Source organism: Octodon degus, unplaced genomic scaffold (genome assembly GCF_000260255.1).
Source record: "Octodon degus isolate 3935 unplaced genomic scaffold, OctDeg1.0 scaffold00339, whole genome shotgun sequence".
NCBI classification, from domain to species: domain Eukaryota; kingdom Metazoa; phylum Chordata; class Mammalia; order Rodentia; family Octodontidae; genus Octodon; species Octodon degus.
This window is the reverse complement of record NW_004524915.1, coordinates 242203-266847: the sequence shown is the minus strand read 5'-3', so window position 1 is coordinate 266847 and position 24645 is coordinate 242203. Positions and strand designations below refer to the sequence as shown.

Here is a 24645-nt window from a genome sequence, read left to right as displayed (position 1 = left end):
GTCCCAGCCAAGATCACTATCTTCAGCTCCACCAAATGATCAGTAAATGTAAAAGGCACTTCACACTTTTCATTGCCCAACAGTGGTGGACACCCAGTGATGCTGAACCGCTATTTGTGTCTGCCTTGTGTTTGTCTAGTGAACTGCCCAATCATCTACTTTATGCAGTTTTCCACTTCTACTAACTGGGCAAGACTTGGGGAGAAGCAGGCTTAGAGTGAAGGGGTAGCGACATTTTGGATATGTTAACTTTAAGGGGCCTACTACAGGTCTAAGCTAAAATGCTAAGCAAGGGGAAAGGAAGGTTGAACAGACTACAAGGTATATGGATGAAGAGCATACACCAAAGGGTCTGCGCGCAGGGGTCACATGACCCACACACTAGATAGGGTCATTCGGACTGCCAAGTGTGGAAACTGAGAAACCCATGATGAGGTTACCTTGCAAAAATCTGAGGGTAATATCATGTACCCTGGTCTTAGATCCTAAGGTGAAGCAAATGGGTGGATCTGGTAGGATTTGTGTAGGTGCTGAATGTGGATGACAAAGGAGAGGGTAGAGGGGCTCAAGAATGATTCCCAATTGTTTTGGGCTGAGCATCTGGTAGAAGTGTTGCTAGTTACTAAGAAAGACCAGGGGAGAAATAGGGTTAGGGTTGGGGGGAAGCAATGGTTACATATCTTACATTTGCTAATTTTGAGAGCTCACTGGAGATCTAAGCAGACATGCTGAACAAGTGGTCAGATTCAAGTAGGACCAAGTTAGAGATGCAAACCCAGGAACATTCATAGATGGGATGAATGGGAGAGACTGAGCAGGGGCTATCAATGAGGAAGGAAGGGAACCAAGAGAAATGAGCATTTCAAGAAGGACTCACTAAAAAAAAGAAGAAGAAGGACCCACTAGACAACTGCTTCATAGTTCATGTAACAGCCAAAACTCTTGGGTGGGGTGACATGGAAGTCACTGGAGTTCTATGAGATGGTACTCATGGAAAGACCAGAGCCTCACTGGGAGGATGGGGATGCAGGACAACGAGGGTAGAAAGGTACTCTGAGAAGATTGGCTGTCAAGAAGGAAGAGGAAACAAACAGCGTAACGGGCTGGGGATATAGCTCAGGGGCACAAGTGCTTGCCTGGCATGCACAAGGTCCTGAGTTCGATTCCAAGTACCAAAAAAGGCAACATAATAGTATAAAAGGTAAAACAGCATGCCTAATGATTTTGAGAGTGATCTTCAGGAAAAGCTGAAGATGCAGGAGAGAGGATAAGTGTGGTTGTGGCATACTAGAATGGTCAGCAAAGGGGCTGCAGACAACATGAGAGTCACCCTTGGAATTAAGAGGACCAGGCATGTGAGTGCAAATACCAGAGTGCTTTACTTAAGGGTATTGCCAAATCCAAACCTTCTGTTTTCCATTGCTAGCCATGATCTAATGGAAACAGACTCATTCCTCACTTCCCAACCTGACACAGCCTGTGCTCTTCCCTTTCAGACGTAGGCTGGCTCACCACTCAGCTCCATGACCTCCTGGCCGCCACAGTCCCCTCCTCCTCTTGTCTACATCCCACACAGCTGCCTGAGTGAACTGCTGGGAATGTACATCTTCGTGGGTCACTTCTCTGCTTAAAGCCCAGCTGGTTCTTTCTATAGCTTTGAGGAATGAGCCCCTTGGACTTGCCTGGACCTTGCTGGTCCCAACCTCTCTCACACAGTATCTAGCATAAGACGCGTCTCCACAGCCACAGGCCACAGCTTGCAGGTTGTACCGCATGCCCACTCCTCTGGCTACTTGGCACACAAGCAAATCCCTCTCTGGTAACTGACAAACGCCTCTCTGGGCAGTCTTTCTTCTGCTAATCCCCCTCAAAAAAAGTCATCCTCAATCTCTGCTTTCGGGTCTTCCAAATAGTAATCCAATTCTTCTCTGCCATCTGTAGCACTGAATTTTAAATTTTTCATATAAGTCTTTCTTTCTCTGACCTCTGTAAAGGCCAGACTAATTCTATTATTCATGCTAGTCATAGCACCTCAACAGCATCAAGCTGAAACTGGAATTCCAAGCAGTTCTCATGTAGCACTTAATTATACACCAATTTATGATTTTTCTAAGTCATCCAGCTCGTAAACTAGTTTTAGCTTTTACAATGTTTCTCTTCGCCAAACTAAGCATCTGTAGCACCTGAGTTCATTTATACTATTCATAACAAACACTATGCAATTTAGTAAATATTCGTTGAATAAAAGAGGAAGAGACATTCAGAAGAACAAGCATGCTTAAATGCTGACACAGTCCCACAGATGAACAAACGGCCTGTTTTCAGTTTCGGAAGCACACATACTTGTACCATGTAAGCATCAAGATAAAGCAAGGGCATGCAGCAAAGCAAGAAAGCAGAGGGGAAAGGGGAAAGAGACAAATGGAGCACCCCTAATCCAAAATTCGGCCAGTAAAATCTATGCAAATATTCCAAAATAAAAAATAAATTAAAAGTAAGATCTGGGCTGGTGAGATGGCTCAGTGGTCTAAAGCACCTACTTAGAACAAGCTTAGCAATGTACAGGGACCGCGGTTCAATCCCCCAGCACCACATGCCAGCCAGCCCTGACCCCCGGTGGGCTGAGCTGGCCACACACACACACACACACATAAATAAATAAATAAATAATAAAAGTAAGATCTGAAAATACATACATCTAATCCCAAATATTTTGGATAAGAGACACTCAACATGTAGGATATACTGATAAACTTGAACAGTTTTGTGGGGGTGGGGGAGCTGGAGTCAGGGTTTTCCTGTGTACATGAAGCTGGACTTGAACTCACTTTAGTGCAGGCTGGTCTCGTACTCATAGTGATGCTCCTGCCTCTGCCCCCCCAAGGGCTGTGATTACATGCGTGCACCACCACACCTGACTTGGCAAGGTTTTTTTAAAAATCTATAATACATCTTCTATAAAGTAAGTCTGCTTTTCTATAAAATAAATATAAACTAGACTTAAATAAAGTCGATGTTTAAAAACTCACAAAGTGTAACATTACTGGCACTTCTATTAGGTAAAAGTTCTAAGTTTGGCTCAGACACTTCAAGCTTTCTTCAGTTAAATAAAAAATGCTACTTCATAGGCATTAAAGTTTTTCCTTAAAAGCAGCTCTGAGCCTGCCAGAAAGACACTACTATCCAAGCTTTTTCTCAAGGATTTATCACTGAAATGCAACAGTGGCAAATACACTGAAGGAATATTATGGGGATCTGGGGCTTTTATGAACAGCCAAAGAACAATACTGGAGGGGGGAGCACGCAAGGGAACTGGGCCAGCACGTTGGAAGCCTTGGGCCGGGTGTAAATGATGGCTCAGGAGCAAAGCCAGGCACCCTCTCTGAATGGCCTGTTTTAGCACAATGTAAAAACTGAATTACGCACATTTTTATGTTAAACTTTTTGTTAAGTACATTTTTTAATAGTCAAAAATGTTTCTCAGTAGTCCTACTAGACGTAGGTATAATCAATATAAGCCTGCAGAGCAGGAAAGCTTTGGCTCCGATTACAGAAATGCAACCAGCAGCTATAACGGTAAGTTACAGGAAATAAGCCTGCGTGCCTAAGCCCCTGGTGCTCCCCTAGCAGGCAAGCTTACACGCTCATGGAACCTTTCCCTGAAGCACAGCACTACAGGCCTTAAGCTAAAGTCCTCACTTAGGGAATGTAACACCTAGGGCACTGCAGAGACCTTGCAATTCCAATTTCACCATATCTAAGAATAGATGTGAGTATTTGGGTAGACACAGTGCAGGAAGTTCAAACTGCCTACATGCAAATGTTTCAGGAAGTACAAGTTTTGAGTTCTAAAGTTAACCAGATCATCCAGGATTCTACAAATTAGAACCAAGTGGTTCTGGGCAAATAGCTAAAGGATGAGCTTAGACCACAGGTCAAGCTCCTGCTGTGCAGTACGAGAGGGGAAGCATCCAGCTCAGCAAGCAGCAAGCTACTCAATTCCACACTTGCAATCTGGAAACAGGCGATAACATATAAGCAAATGAGCACAGCTGGGCTTCAACAAATTATTTAAAAACAGGTGCAAACCTGTGAAACAGAGTTTACCACTCCCTGATTTAGATCATTGTCTCACATTTAATAGAAAACAGGTCACAGTCATGCAGAACCAAGACTACTCAGTGAAGCAGACAATCTAGGTAAAACAAGTCATAAATTAGAAGGCCAGGGGAAGGCGTGTATTGATTTATGTAACACAGTGTACAGGTCGTAAGTACCAGCGATATAATGGTAATGTGCGTCAATCGTTGAGGTGGCAACTCGAAATGAACTGTGTTCATAACAAGTATGTGCTTGTTGCTACGCTTATTTAAAACAAAACAAAACAAAACAAAACAAAACAAAGTCTCCTAACTTTCTGGTTAAAGACTATCTGGTTCGCTGGACACTGTGCAACTGAAAAAGTTTAATGACCCAGTAATAAACGCACAACCACAAAAGCCCAAAGTCAGAGCAGATGAGAAAGAAACATGCTGTTCCACAGTGTCCATTCTCAGAGCAAAGCTGGGGACTAGGCACTGGAAAGAGGAAAGTGTCAAAAGGAAGGCTCTCTCCTAAGGAAGCTGTGGGAATCGGGACAGTGAGTCAGCAATGCCTGCTCTGTGTGGCAGAGTTACCAGGAGGCTGACTCCTTTGCTTCTCCCTCAACTGAGCAGTGGCCACAGCAGCAGAGGATTAGAAATCCACTACAGACCCTACACAGACCCTGTGTCTGTACCCTGTCAGGGGAATCCTGGACCCTGTTCTCCTGCTGTCTCCCAGACTACGTCTCCTGGCAGCAGGCCTCATCAGGAGGCCCTCACACAGTGTACCCACCTCACCATCCCTCCCCACTTGCTCACAGTCAACATTCAAGGAAGAGAAGAGGTGGGAATGCAGCTCCGTAGTGCACACTTGCCCAAGATATGCAAGGCCCAGGGTTCAATTCCCATACCACAAAGAAAAAATAAAAGGACACACAAGCCCAGCATCGTGCACCAGGACCCTGACCCTTACCCTCTGCAGGGTCCCGGGCCTGTGAGGCACATCTTGGTTCAGGTTCCTTTCCCCTCGTGTCTGTGGGACTGGTCCTATCTCTGACATCTGCTTCTTCCTAAACGTTTCTTTACAGGGGTGACACAGTATTTCTCAATTATTTCCACTCTGAGCATCCAGTCTTCTAGGAGAGACCAACAGAAGGAATACATGGAATGTTTTCCTCCTAAAGCATTCAGTGTTTTTCCCCTTTTTAATTAAAAAGCAGTCTATGAAAAAGGCCAGTCTAGAAAAAGGTCACTCACTGTGGAAGACGAATACTGCAGAATTTAAAAAATGTCTGAAGACATAAATAGGATCTTTCTAAAACAAAACAAAAAAACCCTAATATTCTCTTTAAAGATAATCGCTGTTTTTATCAGATGATTTGTAAAAACTGCTAATAATGTTAAAAACTAAGCAGACATACTTCAAACATCCAAAAGTGAACACTAAACTTGATTACTTTCTATGAGTTGGTCATACAGATTTTTCCAGCTGTCTAAATAAGCCGTTTTAATGAGGTAATGCTGGTAGCTATAACCAACTTTCAAATCAGATGGCGAAAGAAAAGCAGGACCAGAACCCAAGGGACCCCGTGGAATGTTCCAGAAAGGTGTCGCACACCACTGAGACTGAGCAGCCAGACCAGGGCTGAAAGGCCCCTTTACACGCACTGTTGACGCCAGTGAAGGAGCTGTGCCACGGCTGTGTGGGACGAGCTGCGGCAGCCCTGCGCCCCTCCGTGAACTGCCTTCCAACCCTTCTGCAGCGACATGCACATGCACCCCTGTGCTAACCCTGGTGCTAACGCCTAGTTGCCGAATCTAAAGTCAGGCAGACCTTTCTGCCATGCCCACAGCACACCCTAAACTGTGGCTCTTCTGCCAAATAACAAAAGTTTGTTCTCCAAAACCTGGGACTTTAAAGCCACATCCCCAGGCATTGGCACAGGGCTAAATGCTAAGAAGAAAGTCCTGCAGCCCTCCCAGGTCTGAAGTTTTCCCATCCTGAAACTGAGTGAGAATCCATGGCCTCTCAGCAACCTCCAGGTGCCCTCTATTTAATAGTTCCTTTTTAAGTCAAGCCTGGCCCCAAACAGCCTTTTATTTCCTTTAATGTTCCCAGTTGAAGCATGTAAAGTTATTTTCTGTTTCGAGTCAATTTACGGACAAAATCAGGGGTTAAAATCTGGTCTGCCAGTTGGATTCAGGAACACATTTTTCTAAAGCAATCACAGATGACAGCTGCATCCTGGGGTAAATCTGTAACAGTCCTGCTGTGCATCATGGCAGAACCATGGCCTCGGAGCTATATGACAACAGAGCCTAACCACCGCATTCAGCACTGGTTGCCTCAAAAACATAACCCCCAGGCAAATCTGGGCCTCCAAGGTTGGAAAGCCAGCTCTCCCCTGCCTTCCCAACCCACAGGACCTGCAGCTAACTCTACCTGCATGTACCCTAGGGTCAGGGAAGAAACCTGGGCATAAAGGGCCTTGAGGTTGGCACTGAGGCTGGGGAGAGTGAGGGGAAAACCCAGGCTTTGCCAACGTAAGCTCCCAGTGTGGTGGGCAGCACACACAGCAAAATCCAACCTCAGATAGAAGAACTAGAAGCTGGACTCACAGAGAGTGGGAGCCCAGCTAAAGACAAACAGATCTTCGGTACAGGGAAGGGGCAAGCCCCTGGCTATGGGTGACGCTTTTAATAAAGAATGTTCTTGGGCCAGCAAGTGCTAGTTCTTTGCCCAAAGCAGACTGTGACGGGGACCAAGCTTGTTTTTCCTATCTAGGCAACAGCACCAGCTCCCAGCCTGGCGTCAGGGGAGTCTCTACATTTAGAGTCTCATTAGAGATAAACAAGAAAGGCTGTGGGGAGGAGGAATCTTTTCCATCTCCAGAGTTAACAGCAGCCATTAGGTATCACACCACATGTGTCTGGATGTCTGTATACATCTTAGTCCCAGACTTAAGCACCCAGCCTTAACCAGTTACTGCTTACATGCCTTGTAGGGTTCAGACTCTTCAGAAACAAATACTCTATGTGCTATGATTCGTGTACAGACATCTGGCTTAGTCCCTATGGCTCAAGCAACTGTCTATGGCCTGTACAGTGAGCCTGCACTGATCACCCTCTTTTGACTGGTGATTCTAGCCTAAGGTTTGCATCTGCCAAGCAGCAAGGGACATCCAAATGGGAAGGTTCAAATGTTCTTATGCAATGGACAGCAGGCAGCCATGGTCAGTTTCCACCCAAGCACTGGAGATGCACCAGCCTAGGTGGCTTGGTGTGGCACAGGAGACAGACCACTATGTATCTGCAACCCTTCTTCCCACAGGGTCAGCTTGTGCATGGCCTCAGCACTCCATGCATGTGGGGCTGCTAGGATGGGCAGAACTACACTTAGGGGAATCACTCCAGCAGCTGTACGGGCCTCGGGGGAGCTCTGGACCAGCTGGTAAGTTTAATTTACAGTCGGCTCCCTGCATCCTCAGGCTCCATAGCCTTAGATTCAACCAACACAGAATGAAAGTGCCCAGAAAAAACTGCATCTGCACTAAACATACATACTTTTTTACTGGTCATTAGTCTCTGCACAGCACTCTATAACAACTGTTTACATAGGATTGGCATTGTGTTAGGTATTATGAGCATCATCTACACATAGCTACATAAGCATCCTTGGAGTTTTGCATCCTTGAGGGGAACAATAGTTCTGGAGCCAACCCCAAAGATACAGGAATGACTGTTCTGGGTCCCAATCACAGGACTGGTTCTGCCAGGGACCCTCCACTGGGACCCCCAGCTACTCTAGCTCTAGAAATCCCAGCTCCTAATGCCTGACTCAGGAAAAAAACCCACTGACTTGATTACTGGGACTCAACATATTTGCCTTACTGTGTTTCAAATTTTATTGTACATCTCTCAGTTTGGGGTTTTTACACTTAGTAGTCAATGCAATCAATGAACTTTAATATACTTTCTCATGAAGTACAATCTCATCTTTCTCCTATAGTATAGAAAATGGTGCATACTGTTACAAAAAGGAGTCAACCAAGGCAAGTCTTTTTTTTTAAATGATTAACGGAGCATGAGTAAGTATTATCTGCAGCCCTTCAATTTATTTCAGCAAGCTCGGGTGCGCTTATAGAAAAACGCCTCCTAAATGGCTACAACAGGTATTTGACAGATACAAAGAACTTACCCCAAGAGCAAATCCTTAGAAACATCTGAGACATATACACTTCCTGGCTATACATAAGATGTGGAATAAGAACTTAGTCTCATTTGAGTCACATTTTCAAAATAACTTAATCTTTCTTGAAAGACTTCATTTTCTTTTATTTTTCTGTCCCTCATGAAATGAAAAATAATCAGTAATTTTAGAAATGTGGCTTGCTGTCATTTCATTTTCTTTCAATTTGGAGTACTCAACCTCATAGTTCTTTTTCTGAATCCTTTACTTTTATTTTATGTCACTGAAAGAAAGTAGAAATTGCCTCAACAGGGGCTGCCCAGCTTCTTGTTCATAACCCCAAGACAAGTGGTTTGCTGAAATAACTTTGTAAACTAGTATCAAGGCAACTGTTTTTTAAGGTAAATTTTTTAAATGGAAGATAAGGCCCACAATCAAGACTATGATTTTCTAACCAACTCTAACATACACAACTGGTGTGTAGCTCAGTGGAAAAGTGTTTGCCTCATATGTACAAAATCTTACGTTCAACCAAGAATTACAAAAACTAAAAAACATTATCTCTCAAACTGAAGTTATGCTCCAAATTCATCTTCCTGTTAGGACAGCTTTTAAAAGCTCTCCAGCATGAAGAGCTGAGTGTCCTCTCAGCTGTCAGCTGATGTGTTACCTTTACAGCAGAACTTGGGGGGTGGCACAGGAGAGTGGGAGAAAAGGCTTGTAACAGTGCAAGGTTATCAGAACTACCTGGGAGAAGCTAAACACAAACCTCTGTTCACCTAGCCCCACTCACTTTCCCAGTCCCATGCTCTACATGCACATCAACAGCACACCCTGTGGGTTGGGCTGCTTGCCCACAGGCAGCGGCCTTTCCATGTTCACAGGCTCCTTAAGGAAGAGTCTCTCTCTCAGAACTACTCCAAATCTCTCCGAGGTAGTCCAGGCCTACTACAATCTGTTCAGCTTCTAAGTACATCCCTGGCAACTGCTAAGAAATACAGGCTATTCCAAAATGTGGCACACTCTGTGGGGAGACTAGCCCAATTAAGTGATAACACCACAGCACTATCAGCCACAACTGCAACCAGCTCCAGTGAAGCCTGGGTCCCTGCTGAGGACTCTAAGGCCAGTACCAAACCCTCCCTCCCAGCTGCAACACATAACCAGCACCAGCCACGAGTGAGTGCCTTAACTAAGATGACTATATCAAACCAAAAGCAGAAGTAAAAACTTGATGGGAAGGCATATTTACTAACTGGTTCCCACTTACAACAAAAGATTCAGTAGACCAAAATGAAACATCTTTTGAATGCCAAGGTTTTACACTGCACCATTGGTAACTGCTCCGCTGGGGCTGAGGTCCCTGAGGAGTGGGGTGGAATCCACCCTGTACAGAGAGCAGCGGCCAGTGGACCCCAACCTGTTCTCAACTTGTCTCATCCAGAAAACCAGCTTGCGCTAGTGTGCACCTCCCAGCCCACAGGAGGCAGTAATGAGCTGTGGGGGGGGAAAGTCCTCCATCCAAGCTGGCTCATTCTCTCCACCCATCCTCAATTCAGCCACAAGTTATCAGACAACAGTTAGATGTACTTAAACATGCATCAACATTACTTTTACAAGGTATATCCTTACATTTAAAAAATCTGTCACTGGGGCTGGTGAAATGGCTCAGTGGTCTAAAGCACCTACTTAGAACAAGCTTAGCAAAGCACAGGGACCACGGCTCAATCCCCCAGCACCACATGCCAGCCAGCCCCGCCCCCTGGTGGGCTAAGCTGGCCACACACACACACACACACACAAATAAATAAAATTAAAAAAAAAAAATCTGTCACTGGGCCGGGGAGATGGCTCAGTGGAATAAGCACTTCCCTGGCAAGTGCAAGGGCCTGAGTTCAATCCCCGGTTCCGCCAAAAAAAAAAAAAAATCTGTCACTATTTCCCATAGAGGTCTTCTATAAAACTATATAGAGGGGGCCTGCCCCTTAGCCCAGTTCTTTAAGTGGCTGCTTCAACAAAGCAGTCAGGCTTAGGTTGCTGTGGTTCAATCCCCACAACTCAAGCCAGCTAAACCTGCCCTGAAGGCATTCAGAGAAAAAAAAAAAAAAACAACTATAGAGTAACCCATATTAATAACATCCAAATTACAACAAAATTAAATTTTTACTATAAATGGAACTATGAAATGTATAAATAAGTTTACAGATGTAAAAAATGCAATATAAAAGTTTAAATATAAAGCCAGGTGTGGTGGCATAGCACTCGGGGGGCTGAGGTGGGAGGCTGAGGCAGGAGGATTGCGGTGAGTTGGAGACCAGCCTGGGCTACAAAGTGAGCTCAAGAACAGCCTGAACTACATAGCAGAACATAAATAAGTAAATAAATATTGTGAAATAAAATATGCTGGTAAAGTGTCCATTTTAGTGGCTGAAATGAATTAAAAGTTTCTGTTTTCTTTCTTTGTTGTTGCTGTTGTCTTGGTTTTTGAGACAGGGTCTTGCTATATAGTTCAGACCGGGCTTAAAACCATGGCGATCCTCCTCCCTACCGCTGAGTGCTGGGACTAGGCATGTGCCACCACACCTAGCTAAAGTTTCAGAAAGCCAGTAGGAAAATATGTAAATGATACATATTTCTAGCACAAAGCATGATATACTAGCTCTAATTTTTATGGGTTTTTTTAGCTTTAGATTTATACCTGATGCAAATGTTAAGTCAAGTAACGAGCCATCTATTTCTAAGAACTGACTTGAGATTGAACAGAATACAAGAATGATTTAAATATATATTTTCCTAACAATTTGGGTGATCACAAATAGGCTCTAAACCAAAAGGGTAACATGGCTATGGCTAGAAGTCAGGATCCCAGAGCTGAGGCAGAGTCTGAGCAGGATAGCAGAACTATTGTCCCTCTACGTTCAGATTAAACAAGAGGCCTTTTAGTACGTCAAGTAATACATGCATTGTGGCAACAATATGAACTATGACTAATAGTAAGAAAAAGCGAAAACAAAAGCATCTAGGTGCAAACTGAGACAATATTTTTTTACAAGCTTAATGGTCATTACTAGCTTGAAGACAAAAGGGAGATTTTTTTTTAATTTACAAACTTCAGAAAGATTACGGGGAGAACGCATGCACAACTATGCATTTTATAAACATGACTACGATCCAAGTTTGGTGAGATGAGAACCGTAAGAAAATTATACGTGTTTTAAGCTACACCCATATTTATAATCCTGTGCAACTTGGAGGCCCTGCAGAGCCCCATGAAAGGTCTGACTCTGAGCATGGCAGCCCAACACTTGAAAACAAACTCAGAACTTTTTAAAAAAGATGCAAGACAGCACACTCATGCAAAGGGCTCTGCTAAGGCTCAAGTACTCCACTTTTCTTTCCCTTTTCTGCCCCTAGCCTTTTCTCCCTATTTTAACCTACATCTCCACATATGCTGGAAGCAGATTTTAGAATAGAAAAAAAAAAAAAAAAAAACTAGTACAGATCTTCCAAACCACCACTATCTAGTATGCAAAAAGCAGAAGGTATGGTCTGTGGATTTACAAACTCTTGGGAAGCAGAAATGTTGGGTCATTCTAAGACAGCCTTCAGTCAGGCACTAAACTATTAAACAGACTTTGGGCTCAATAACACGAATATTTCTTCCTTCCATGGTACTGTGTCCTGCGAATTCAACACCATGAATAAACACCAGCTGGGATCAAACTTTCTCTATCATAGAAGTGGCAAAGGTAAGTAGATGCTACAGAAATCATAGGAGCCAACCACAACAACAAGGGAGGCTGTGGGGCTGTCTTAACCAGTGCGCTCAACCTTAGGTACACAAAGAGCCACCCGGAAGCCATAGCCATGCCCATGCAGGGCCCTTTCCTGTCCCTGTCCCATCCCCTAGAGGTGTAGTGCCCAGCAGAGAGCAGAGTGTGGGTAGAGCTCTTCAGGTGACTCTGTGTGGCCTGGCGTTATACTCATGCCCCACCTGCAGCCTGCTGCAGACATGAGCACTTCCTTCTACAGGTCGTTTCCATCTACAAATCAGATCAACTTGTGGAAGTACTTTTTATAGTTCTGCTAATTCAAGAAATAATTTTTTGATGGTGATGGGTTTAAAACTGCCCTGTCACTGTAGTTATGGCTCTATTCCATGCATTACCACAGGCACCTGCACTTCAATCCACTGTGGTTCTCAGGGGCTGCCTGGGCCCTGGAATCCTCCCGATTCTACCCCTGTGAAGACAAGCATTTGACATACTGAAGAGTAGTTCCAGTGACACTCACTCCTCGTGCACTCAGCTCTGGCCCGCCTGTGCTTACTCTGCACCTATCCTCCCATGGAGGACGCAGACTTCAAGGACAACTGTCTGAGCTCACTCTGAGCCCAGCACCTCCTTTCCTCCTGACACTGCCTTTAGTCTCTTGTTGTCATCCTCGTCAACCTCCTCTGAGTGCTCATTAGCCAACATGGGTAAATGGGCACCACAGGAACCTGGGCACACCATCTCAGGTTCAGCATGGCCAGCTGCTGGGGGTGCTAAGATCTAACCATCTCCCTCCTCCAGGGCACACAGGAGGTGATACTTCTTAGCCCCTTCCATCGTGGCTGCTCACACAATAGGTTCTGGCCAATGACACATGCTACACAACAGGACATGTGACATACAGGTATGACTGTCGTCTGTGGTTTTTCTTCCATAAGAAGTAATACCTATGTTGCAACTCTAGGGTTCAAAGAAAAGCTTTGATCACTGAGTCCTCAGTGTAATAGATGAGTTCCGGGAAGAAATGCTCAAACCTACAGCAAACCTTGCATATGAAAGACATGAACTTTTACTACATAAATCAACGGGCTTTGGGGAATTGCACTCCAACAGTGTAAGCCAGTGGTTTTTAAAGTGCTCAAAAACCAGTAGCACCAGCATCACCCACCACTGAGACCAGCAAAAGTAGAAATGGCTGCAAGAAAAAGTAAAAATGATCATGTTCCAGCACAGATGTGCTGAGTCAGGCACACTGGGGATGGTGCCAACAAGGAGGCACTGACAAGCTCTAGGGAATTCTGATATACACTCAAGTTTTGAGAACCTTGCTCACTAGCCTACAGGTGAATGCTATCACAGCAGCTGCAACGAAATGATGAATAAATCAGGTGTGGTGGTGCATGCCTGCACTGTCAGCACTCATGAGTTCAAAACCAACCTAAATACATAGTAAGTCCAAGGTAAGACTGAACTATACAGTTAGACTCTGTCTCAAAAAACAAAACAAGCAAAAGACGAATAATGTTAATACACGAATTTAGGGCTGGTGAGATGGCTCAGTGGTCTAAAGCACCTACTTAGAACAAGCTTAGCAAAGCACAGGGACCACGGTTCGATCCCCCAGCACCACATGCCAGCCAGCCCCGCCCCCAGGTGGGCTGAGCTGGCCACACACACACACACACACACACACATAAATAAATAAATAAAATTTTAAAAAAGTAGTGTTTTTAAAAAAAGACATGAATTTAAAAAATTAAAATTAAAAGACATGACTAAAGACAAAATGTCTTTTCACATAACTTAACTAAGCCACATCTACCTCATATCATAATTTTGGGGGTTTTTTGGGTTATTTATTTTTATTGAGAAATAAATATGAATGAGACAGTTTCACAGCTGATTAACAGGACGGTTTTCATATAATTTTGTAATTGATTTTTTTTTTAAAGTGCAAATCTAATGTGCGTTATTCAAGACTCACCACCATTTTTTTTGTCAAGCCACTGACAGCAATGCTAGGTAAAGTCTGATCCTAAGTGGACGCTCGCTCCCCAGCATAGCAATTAGCCACAAGTCAGCCTTACATATTTCACCCAGGCCCTTTTGCACTGTCCTATAATAATATCAAGGAGAATCTATCAAAAACTACATGCTGGATGGGGCACAGCTTTTTGGCCTGCAGAGTCGCTCCCTCTGTTGCAGTCACCTCTGTGAAGAAAAAGCCTGACATAAAGCCTGCATTCTTAGTCTTCTGCAAGTCCTCGTAACTGGGGCTTAGTCAGGACCCAGTCTCCGGGCAAACTCTTCTCTGAAATGGGCTAAGGTGAGAAAGCCTCTGACCTCCTACAGAGCTGCCACATCACGCTCACACAGGCAAGGTGTTCAGCCACACGCACTCCGTGACATCCGCAGCTGCACACCCTCAGTCCCCGGTGAAGATGGAGAGATGAACTTCCACCCGCTATACCACTTCCTGGGGCTTTGCTCTCTCTCAAGCTGTGGATCAATCCCCCCGAGGGACACTGCCTCCCTTTTTTTGGACAAGCAAAATGGACTTGAGAGATTTGTCTTTTCTTGGTCAACTGTAAACGTCACATAATGTCCTTCAAAACAATGGCCTGTGCCTGTTCTGTTCATTCATATTTTAAAAGCCTATTAAACATGCCCTCCAATAATCAGACACACTTTACAAGCTTCAGCTCATTTTAATTTCAACTGGAAGCATCTGATAAGATCCTACTAATTGCCAAACATATCACTACCTCATACTAAAGAGCTAAGAAGTCACTTTGAGGCTTACTGTTTCTTCCACCCACACTCTATTTCCCCAGTTACAGTTTCCCATGCTTGGTGATGATCAAAATACACATATCAAACCTCTTAAAATATATTTGCTGGGCCAGAGAGATAGCTTAGTAGAATAAGCGCTTTCCTGGCAAGCACAGGGTCCCGAGTTCAATCCCTGCTACTGGGAAAAAAAAAAAAAAAAAAGTATTTGCTATAAATTCTCAAAGGATCCAGACTCACAGAAGAAAAGGTTGACCCTAGTGCTGGGGTAGGGAAACTGAGTAAGAACGAGGTATACATACACTGACACAGAAAGGATGTCCTTGGAAGGGCTTACCAAAAGCACACAAGAGCCACAGAGAGGAGCTCCCAAGAGCCACACCTAGAGCCACTAGGACAAAAAAGCCCAATAGCAATGGATTTTAATTCATTGGGGAAAATAATTATCCATAAATCCACTCAGCTCTTTAAAAAAAAGTGTCAGGGCCAGTCAAATAGCTCAGTGGATTAAAGCACCTGAAAGCAGGGGCAGGTGCTTGCTGGCCCCGCCCTCAGGACGCTGAGGCAGCAATGGAGATTGGGCATGGTGGCATGCGCCTGTAATCCCAGCTCTTGGGAGGCTGTAAACAGGAGGCTTAGTAGGAGTCCAATCTAGTAGTGAGACCCTGAACACATTGTAGACCCTTCCCTAAAATACAGGAAAAAAAAAGTTTCAGTGAGCAAGTGGCATGAAGGCCCCAAGTTCCCATGAGGCAAACACCAGTATGATAACTGCTACAGACAAGAATAAGGCTGGATGTCGAGAGTAGTGACTAAAAGAATGCAAAGCAGTGTTTACATACTACAACAGCGTCTCCCCATGAGGCACCTATGAGTTACCAAGGGACAGTGGCAATTTCCAGTGCAGAAACCTGGTGGACACCACGGTAAGCAAGTGAACAGTGTGGGCAACCCCAGGAGCAAGTCACACTGCCGCCACGTACCACACGGTAAGACATACTAAGAAAGGCACAACTGCACTTCTACAATATTGCTGTAAAAACAAATAACCAGAATACTCAATAGGAAACATCAGATAAGTCCAAACTGCAAAATATGGTACCAAAAAACCAATCATCTGCAGGTGTCAAAATTGCAAAGAAAAAGAAAGAAACTGTGATAGAGAAGATAAACGAGCTGAATGTAGTCATTCATACCCTCGGCTCGATTCTGGAGGAGAAAAGTAGCATTAGTGGAACAACTGCTGAATCTGGAATAAGGCCTCAAAGGTTGTTAACAGTACAGCATCAATGAGAATATATAAAGAACACAAAAAAATCAGAGCCCCTACCCCAAACTTAAAGAAACAATCCATGCCAGCTGTGGTGACACATGCCTGTAATCCCAGCTCTTGGCAGGCTGAGGCAAGAGGATCACCATAAGCTCAAGGCTAGCCTGGGCTACATACTGAGACCCTGTCTCCAGAAAAAGAAAAAGGACTCAATTCAAAATCAGTTATCAGAAATAGACACCTCTGAAATGAAGAAGTAGAAAAAGCAAATAAACATATGAAACATCAACATCACTGGTCATTTATGGGACGCAACTTCCCACAGAGAACCCACCTCACCCCGGAAAGAATGGCTGTCAAGAAATCAACCAGTAACAAATGTTGGATGGGCTGTTTGGAAAAGGAGCCCTTTGCCAGTATTCGTAGGAATGCAGACTGGTACAACCACTATGGAAATCAGGGTGGGTGATTCCTCAAAAAGCTACAATTGAAGGTCTCATTTGATCCAGCTATTCCCCTTCTTGGTATATTCCCAAAAGAATTAAAAGCATCATGTCACAGCAATACATGTGCATCCATGTGTAAGAGTTAAATCTTGAAAACAGCCCAAATGCCCATCAGCCAATGAATGGATAAGGAAGACGTATTTTTTTCTACAATGGAATAGTACTCTACCATAAAGAAGGATAAATTTGAGACATTTCTAGCTAAATGGATTTGAGACCATATTCTTTAAGTGAAATAAATTGGCCAACCATGTTCAAATATCACATGGTTTCTCTGGTGTGAGAAACAGAAAGTGTGAATAAGGACCAAAATATGTAACAGATATTGTGAAATAGGAAGAAAATGTTCAAATGGGAAGGGGAACAGTGGGTGGAGGATGGAAGGAAAAAATGGAAACAGCTTTTGTAAATAAGGAGGGGAAGGGGGATAAAGGGAAGAGAGGATAAAGGAAAAACAGGAGAATCAAGATATATCATGTACATATACAAATCCCATCTAATGAATTATTATATATATACTAAGAGATATCAATAAAATTAGTTATAAAAAAGTTCATGTCCCAGTTTTAATCACTGTACTATAGTTACACAGATGCACATAGCAGGAAGCTAGGTGATGGGTACCAAGAAATTGCACCATTTCTTCAGCTTTTCCCACCCTGTAAAATTATCCCAAAATTCAAAACTTAGCCAGGGAGACAGCTCAGTATAAGAAGTGCTTGCCTAGCAAGTGCAAGGTCCTGAATTCAATCCCCAGTACCCCCCCACACACAAAGCCCTGTTCTCAAAATGAAAACTCAAATATATACTTACATGCTGTAGCTTTATAATGTCTGTACAGTAAGAACTGTTTATCTTGAACAGTTTCTTGCATGAAAAATTTAATATTTAAAAATCTAATGTTCAGAGAGGAAATAGAAAACAGTTACTATGGATGCTATAAAATACATGATTTCATGTTAATCTTCAGAGAGCCTTCTGTTGTGAATATTGCGACTTCTCCTCTAAAGCTATGTAAAATAAAGCTGGACGGTTACTTTCTAGAAAGCCACAATGCTGACAGGTAGCGGTGCCAGAATTCAAACACTCTGTCAGGCTTCAAAACCCAAGACTTCAGGCTAGGGATGTAGTTCAGTGTACCCACAAGTACAAGCCCCGAGTTTAAGTCCCAGTGTCAAAAGAAACCAAGATTCCTCCCAAGTTTCAGACACAGAACTGATTGATATCCACATGAAGGAACCCTGAAAGACAATGTGTAAGATTTACCTGATGAGTCTATTAATTTAGTATATACCCTTCTGCTTTAGAATCTTCATGAACAATTTTCGGTTCGCTCATTGTGTAGAAGTCATCAAGCAGCAATTATCATAGATCATAGCACAATTTTTAAGATTTGAACAAATACAAGTGACTTCATTACCAGCTGACATAACTGTAGTGTGTGATCCATAAGCATGACCTCAGATATCATCTTGCATAGAGAATCTTAACTTGAAACTCCTAGAAGGACCTCTCCCAGGGGGCAAAGGAGAAAGAATGCTGAAAAGCACATAACCCACCTAAAATCATATAATACACACACACACACACACACACACACACACACACACACACATACACACGTATGTATGAGAAAGGGCTCACAGTTTGCATGATATCATCAGGTTAATGACACCAACACAACCAATTTTATGGCTGAGAGCAGAGAGACTTCAAAGGTAAAATGTTTTCTGTGGTTAGAAAGCTATTTAAAGGCCTAAGCCTAGCTTCAATGTGTATGTGCTCATGACTAACACAAAGCCCTCCACACACATTCAAGTGAAAACCAGAAGAACAAGAACACTGCTTCTGCTGGTCCCCTCCAGAGGCAGCATCCAAGGGATGTGTTACAAGTCAAAGGCGGAGTCATATCATGCAGATGCAGAACTTGCCCTCGAGTTCATCACTAAAAACAACAGTTAAACCTGGTTTTCTAAGTAAGCAACTTGTACAGCCATCTGTGTTTCTTTGTTTTGGTGATACAAGTGATTGGATCCATGAAGCACTGAGCTATATCCCTGGACCTTTTAATTTTACATTTTGTGAAAGAGTTGGACTTAGTTGGCCAGACTGGCCTGAAACTTGTGATCTTCCTGCCTCAGTCTCTTAAGCACCTAGGACTAACATAGACCACCTGGCCCAGGACTATCTCTGTTTTTGAGGGGTAGAGGAGGGAGTCTTTTTGAGATAGTCCTTTCAGGACTTGCTATGCAGTTCAGGCTGGTCTCGAGCTCACTTTGTAGCCCAGGCTGGTCTTGAACTCACAACGATCCTCCTACCTCAGCTTCCACAGTGCTGGAAGTACAGGTGTATGCCATCACGCCAGTACTCCCCACCCCTTTTTAAAAGCATTATCTCTTTTTAAAATGCCAGCTCTGGCCAGGTGTGGTGGTACATGCCCCTAATCCCAACACTTTGGAAGCTGAAACAGTAAGATCACCATGAGTTTGAAGCTAGAATGCACTATGTGGGGAGTTTAAAACCAGCCTGAATTACAGAGCAAACACCTACCTCAAAAAAAGAAAGAAAGGAATGAAAAAAAACAGGATTAAGATGCAATATGGGACTGGAGAGATAGCTTGATGGTCTAAGCACCTGCCTGGCCAGCACAAGGACCCAGGTTCAATCCCCAGTACTGCATGCTGTGTCAGCCCTGCACTGAGCTGGCCACCAAAACCAGTTGTGGTTAAAAAATAAAAATTAAAAAAAGATGCGACATGCACCAATAACCCCAATGAATACATTCATTATATATCACAAACATACTAATTTTTTTTTTTTTTTGCACCAGGAATTGAACCCAGGACCCTTGAGCTTGCCAGGGAAGCATTACGCTGCTGAGCTATCTCCACAGCCCTCGCAAAAAAGTAAAAAATCTGATGCTCTATTCCTGTTTTTAAAAATGGCCAGAGGAACCAGTCACCAGGTTATAGGCTTTTAAATTATATCCTTAATAAATATGTATTATCTATAAAAAGAAACCTAAGTATTGGACATCAAATTACAACAAACTACTAGAAAAAATTTAATACCAAAACTTGTATTACTAAAAAAAATTTCATTTGAGATACAGAGAAGGTAGTTACTGAATAACTAGCAAGCTAGAACTCTTACTTTTGGATTTTAATGACAAAGCTGTTAAGTAACTTCATTTAACAGGCACAGCTCTATACAAAATAGTTCTTTTAGTAAAGATAGTTTTGGCTGGAACACAAGAGAGAAAGAAGTGGGACACACCTGCAATCACAGCACTGGAGAGGCTGCGCCAGGAGAAAACTAAGTCTGAGGCCAGCCGGCTACACAGTAAGACTGCAGTAAGGCAGGGAGGGCAGCAGGTCAAGGCCAACTAAACAGCTGGGTGTTGTGGTGCATGCTTGTGATCCCAGGGCGCAGAGGATCACGCCAGGAGCCACACTGAACTACGCAGTGAAACCCTGTCTCAAACAAATGAAAGTAATAACAACAATCAACTAATAAAACCAAAGGGACTATCTAAAATGAGAAGCAATGAATTCCTTTGGTGGAATTTTAATTTAGCCAGTTTGGAGCTTACCTCTTAACATCTTTTCTCCAATCCGTATCAAAATAATAATCATAGTAGAAGAAAAAACATTAATGCACTGACACTAATGTATTGACTCTACTACTGTTTGGCAGAAACTGTTCAGATTAATCCACATTTTTCTACATGTTTTTGTGGTCTTCCTGCCTCAGCCTCCTGAGTGCTGCGATTACAGGCATGTGCCACCATGCCCAATCTTGTCTACACATTTTTAAGGCACAGTTATGGTACTAAAATCAAGTATCCCTTCATAGTTCAGGGGTTCAGAACTTAATCTATTTATCATGATGCATAGTGAAAGTTCACTGAGCAATCTAGTGAATGTGGATGTTTCCAACTCTGGCCTGGTGGAAGTACACTATTATGCAGTCCTGAAACCTTCAGCCAAATACAACGTTTAGTACCCTATATGTGCACAGCATTACTCACATCTATATCTCATACGAAACCCAAAAGGGCTGCAGGATGCTTGTCATCTCAAATGGAGTTCTTGCTCGGGACCTATAATACAGGACACTGAGGTCACTAAAGTGTAGAGAGCTCTCATTTTAAAGAACAGAGAGGCAGACGCCTTCCAAACAGAACTCAGCCTAGATAGACTGATACAATAAATATTTTTCCAAATGACTACTAAGCATGCACTAAAACTGCTACAGATAGCAACTGAGAGTGGAAGGAAGAGGTAAGAGGCCCCCTTCATCGGATGGTGCTCTGATTATAGAAGTGCCACTATGGAAACACCCAGGAAGGGGAGCCCATCCAGCCTTTGGAGACCTAGAAGGAATTTCCAGATGTGACATTAAGCTGAGACCTAGAGACTTTTTTAAGAAGTTCACTAAGTGTCTTGCTGATGAAATGTCACCTGAAAAGCCCCACAGCAAATAAGTACAAGTTTCTTATTGACGGCTTTGTCAGGATGACCACATGAAGGTATCTTGAGATGCAGGCAGAGGACAGGCTTAGTGAGTCACCTTATGGCAGCTAGCCTGTTCAAGAAGGTGGGAACTAACACTCTGCAGAGTGTGATATAAATGAATGATGCATAACCTTAAAAAAATGCCCTCTGCCTATAGTAAGAATAATAATCAGGCAAGAATTGACAGCTGCCTAAATAAAAGCAGTGGTTCTGAAAGCAAAGATGAATGGCTGGGCCAAAAGAATATGTAATGGATAGCTGGGACACAAGAGGGCTGGCTAGAAAGGAGAATTTACCACAGCAGGGTAGATAAAAGCAAGGTCAGTGTAAATTCCTGTCAGACAAGCTCATATGAAGGCTTCAGTGAGGTACACAAGAAATTAAAATATCTCAGAAGTGGCTAGATTTTAGAGACTGAAATTTAGGCCAGAAACCACAGATTTGGATGCTATCTACACATACTCTATATGTGAGATATGAGACTATGACAGTGGCTAAATTTGAGAAAGAAGAAGAGAAGGAATATGTGAATACGTTTCTATGACAGAAACCTGGTAAGTACTCAGCAACTAGGAGAAATGCCAGAAGAGCGCAACAGTAGGTTCTAGAAAGTGGTTTTTGTTTCATCTTTTTGTTTTGGTTTTTAAGACAGGGTCTAATATGCAGTTCAGGCTGGCCTTGAGTTCACATTGTAGCCAGGCTGGTCTCAAGCTCATGATTTTCCTGCCTCAGCTGCCCACATGCTGGGATTACAGGTGTGCACCACCATGCCCAGCTTAGAAAGTGGCTTTTGGAAATAACTGCCAACTGTGTGAAATATGGCAATGTGCTCAAGTGCAGTAAAGGCTGGAACACATCCGACGCACTCAACAAGCAGGGTGTCTGCGTGCAGACATGCAGGACAGGAAGCATAGAGAGCATGCGCTACACTAGCTGTCGGATGAGGTGAGAGGAAAACAGCTGAAATTTCAGTCTCAAGGGAAAGAGAGTATTCTGATGAAAAACAAGGAAAAAATATAAATGCTTATAGGTAAAATACCTGAAGAGAGAGTTTCAGTCCAGTCCAGCACAGCAGGATTTAAGCACTGGTTTCTGACTCCTCATTTTAAGAATTACAAGATGTGTCACATCTTTCCTTCCCTTAGGCTCACTGCATGGAACTCAAACTGCAATCTAATCTGACATTCCTCATCCCAAGAGGCAAGAGCTCAGCACCTTCAGAGCTAACCTACCTTCTCTGTGGTGACTAGCTGCAGCTCAGGGCACACACGGAGCACACCCATGTATACGCGTGCACATACACACACACACACACACACACGTACACATATGCACACATACACACACACACATGCACAAGCTCCGTGCCTTTTCAAAATGGTTTTAATAACTGCTAAATTTCTCCCTACTACCTCTTTTTCAGAGCCTTCTCACTTTATTTTCTATAAGACATGCAAGAAAAAGGTAATGCAAACATTTTTGAATTGCTACAAAACAGTTACAAGCATGTGTAAGAAATAAAGGATTGGGCTCTTCCCTTTTGCGGCCATCGCTGGAGCTGCAGCAGCCAAAATGAAGTTTAATCCTTTTGTGACTTCAGACCGAAGCAAAAACCGTAAAAGGCATTTCAATGCGCCTTCCCACATTTGCAGGAAAATTATGTCTTCTCCTCTTTCCAAAGAGCTGAGACAGAAATATAATGTTTGCTCTGTGCCCATCCAAAAGGATGATGAAGTTCAGGTTGTGCGAGGACACTATAAAGGTCAACAGATTGGCCAAGTAGTCCAGGTTCACAGGAAGAAGTATGTCATCTACATTGAACGGGTGCAGCGGGAAAAGGCAAATGGCACAACTGTCCAAGTGGGCATTTACCCCAGTAAGGTGGCTATCACCAGGCTAATACTGGACAAGGACCGCAAAAAGATCCTGGAACAGAAAGCCAAGTCTCGCCAAGTAGGAAAGGAAAAGGGCAAATACAAGGAAGAAACGATTGAGAAGATGCAGGAATAAAGTCCTCCTGTGTGTAACTTTTAATTAAAAATGCTAAAACGAAAAAAAAAAAAGAAAGAAAGGATTGGACCATCAGATGATTGCTAAAGTCAACTCCATTTTAACATTTATGAAATCTAGCATGGGTGTCAAGTTCAAAACATTGTCCTAGAATCCCCACACTGGGCTCTAAAAGTGATGTGCTTATATAGTGGGTTGATGAAATACTGCTCTGAGACCCATCCAGGATTTACAGTGGTACTGTAAGAGGCCACAAGGCTACGAGAAAAGCCTAAAATCAGGATTATTAAATAAGCAACCGGGGCTGGAGAGATGGCTCAGTGGTCTAAAGCACCTACTTGGAACAAGCTTGGCAAAGTACAGGGACCACGGTTCGATCTCCCAGCACCACATGCCAGCCAGCTGCGCCCCCTGGTGGGCTGAGCTGGCCCCCCCCCCCCCCACACACACACACAATAAATAAATGTTAAAAAAAAAAAATAAGCAACCAAATATATTCCATTAGCAGCTATATTTTATATGAAAAGATACTATTGTTACATTAAATATAATAAAAATAACTCTATTCAGTTTGTGATCATAGTAATTGATGATCAAAGGCACATTTATTCCACTGTTTCTTGGGGTTTTTTTTTGGGGGGGGTACTGGGGATCGAACTCAGGACCTTGCACTTGCCAGGCACATGCTTATGTCTCTGAGTTATATCCCCAGCCCTATAACACCTTAATGACATCAATATAATACATTAGCTTCATGAATAGCTAAAACAGGACAAATAAAATGAAAGAAATTAATAGTTATATAGTAAGATTTTCAAAAGATCTTGTATACACTGTTTGAACCATAGATCTAATTGCTTCATAGATTATTCACTAATATAATTAATCAACTCCTAAGTACTTTTTACATATGTCCAAAGGACAACCATTTTGTTCTACTGACTTAAGTTAAATAAAATGGTTTTCTATAAAAATATCACACACCTGAATATACAAGTTTCAGTATCACTAAAAGTGGGCATGCTGGTATTATGTTCCTCATGATATTATACACAAAAAATACCATACCAGTAACATCTAAAAACTTCAGCCTAGAGCTAATGAAAATCTAGTAATTATAGGAAAGAGGGGCACATTAAAGAATGTTAAAAAGAAGCAATTAGGGCCAGTGAGATAGCTCAGCAGTCTAAGCACCTGCCTACCAAACACAGGGACCTGGGTTCGATCCCCAACACCACATGCTGCGCCAGCCGTGCCCTGGGCGTGCCAAGCTAGCCACCACAATTGGGCATGGTGGGACACACCTGTAATCCCAGCACTGGAGAGGCTGAAAATAGGAGGATCACTCGAAGTCCAAAGTGTGGCAGCACCCTGTACCAAACACATTTTTTTTAAAAAGCAATTACCCAAATCCAACGATGTGAAGGATAAGCCATAGGACAAATAATTCTTTTTTTTTTTTTTTTTTTTTTCAAAAAATCACATACAGGGCTGGTGAGATGGCTCAG

General features: G+C 43.1%; 2 protein-coding genes across 9 annotated transcripts in view; one reads left to right on the top strand and one right to left on the bottom strand.

The window, feature by feature from the left end:
• Nucleotides 1-24645, bottom strand: part of Znf532 (zinc finger protein 532) — a 123379-nt gene that overhangs the window by 12731 nt on the left and 86003 nt on the right. The gene's annotated exons all lie outside the window — the stretch shown is intronic.
• On the top strand, nucleotides 1107-23139 carry LOC105741209 (60S ribosomal protein L26-like). Its single transcript, XM_012513146.2, has 2 exons — nucleotides 1107-1139; nucleotides 22695-23139. The coding sequence occupies exon 2, from the start codon at nucleotides 22700-22702 to the stop codon at nucleotides 23135-23137; it is 438 nt and encodes a 145-aa protein (XP_012368600.1). The 5' UTR covers nucleotides 1107-1139; nucleotides 22695-22699; the 3' UTR covers nucleotides 23138-23139.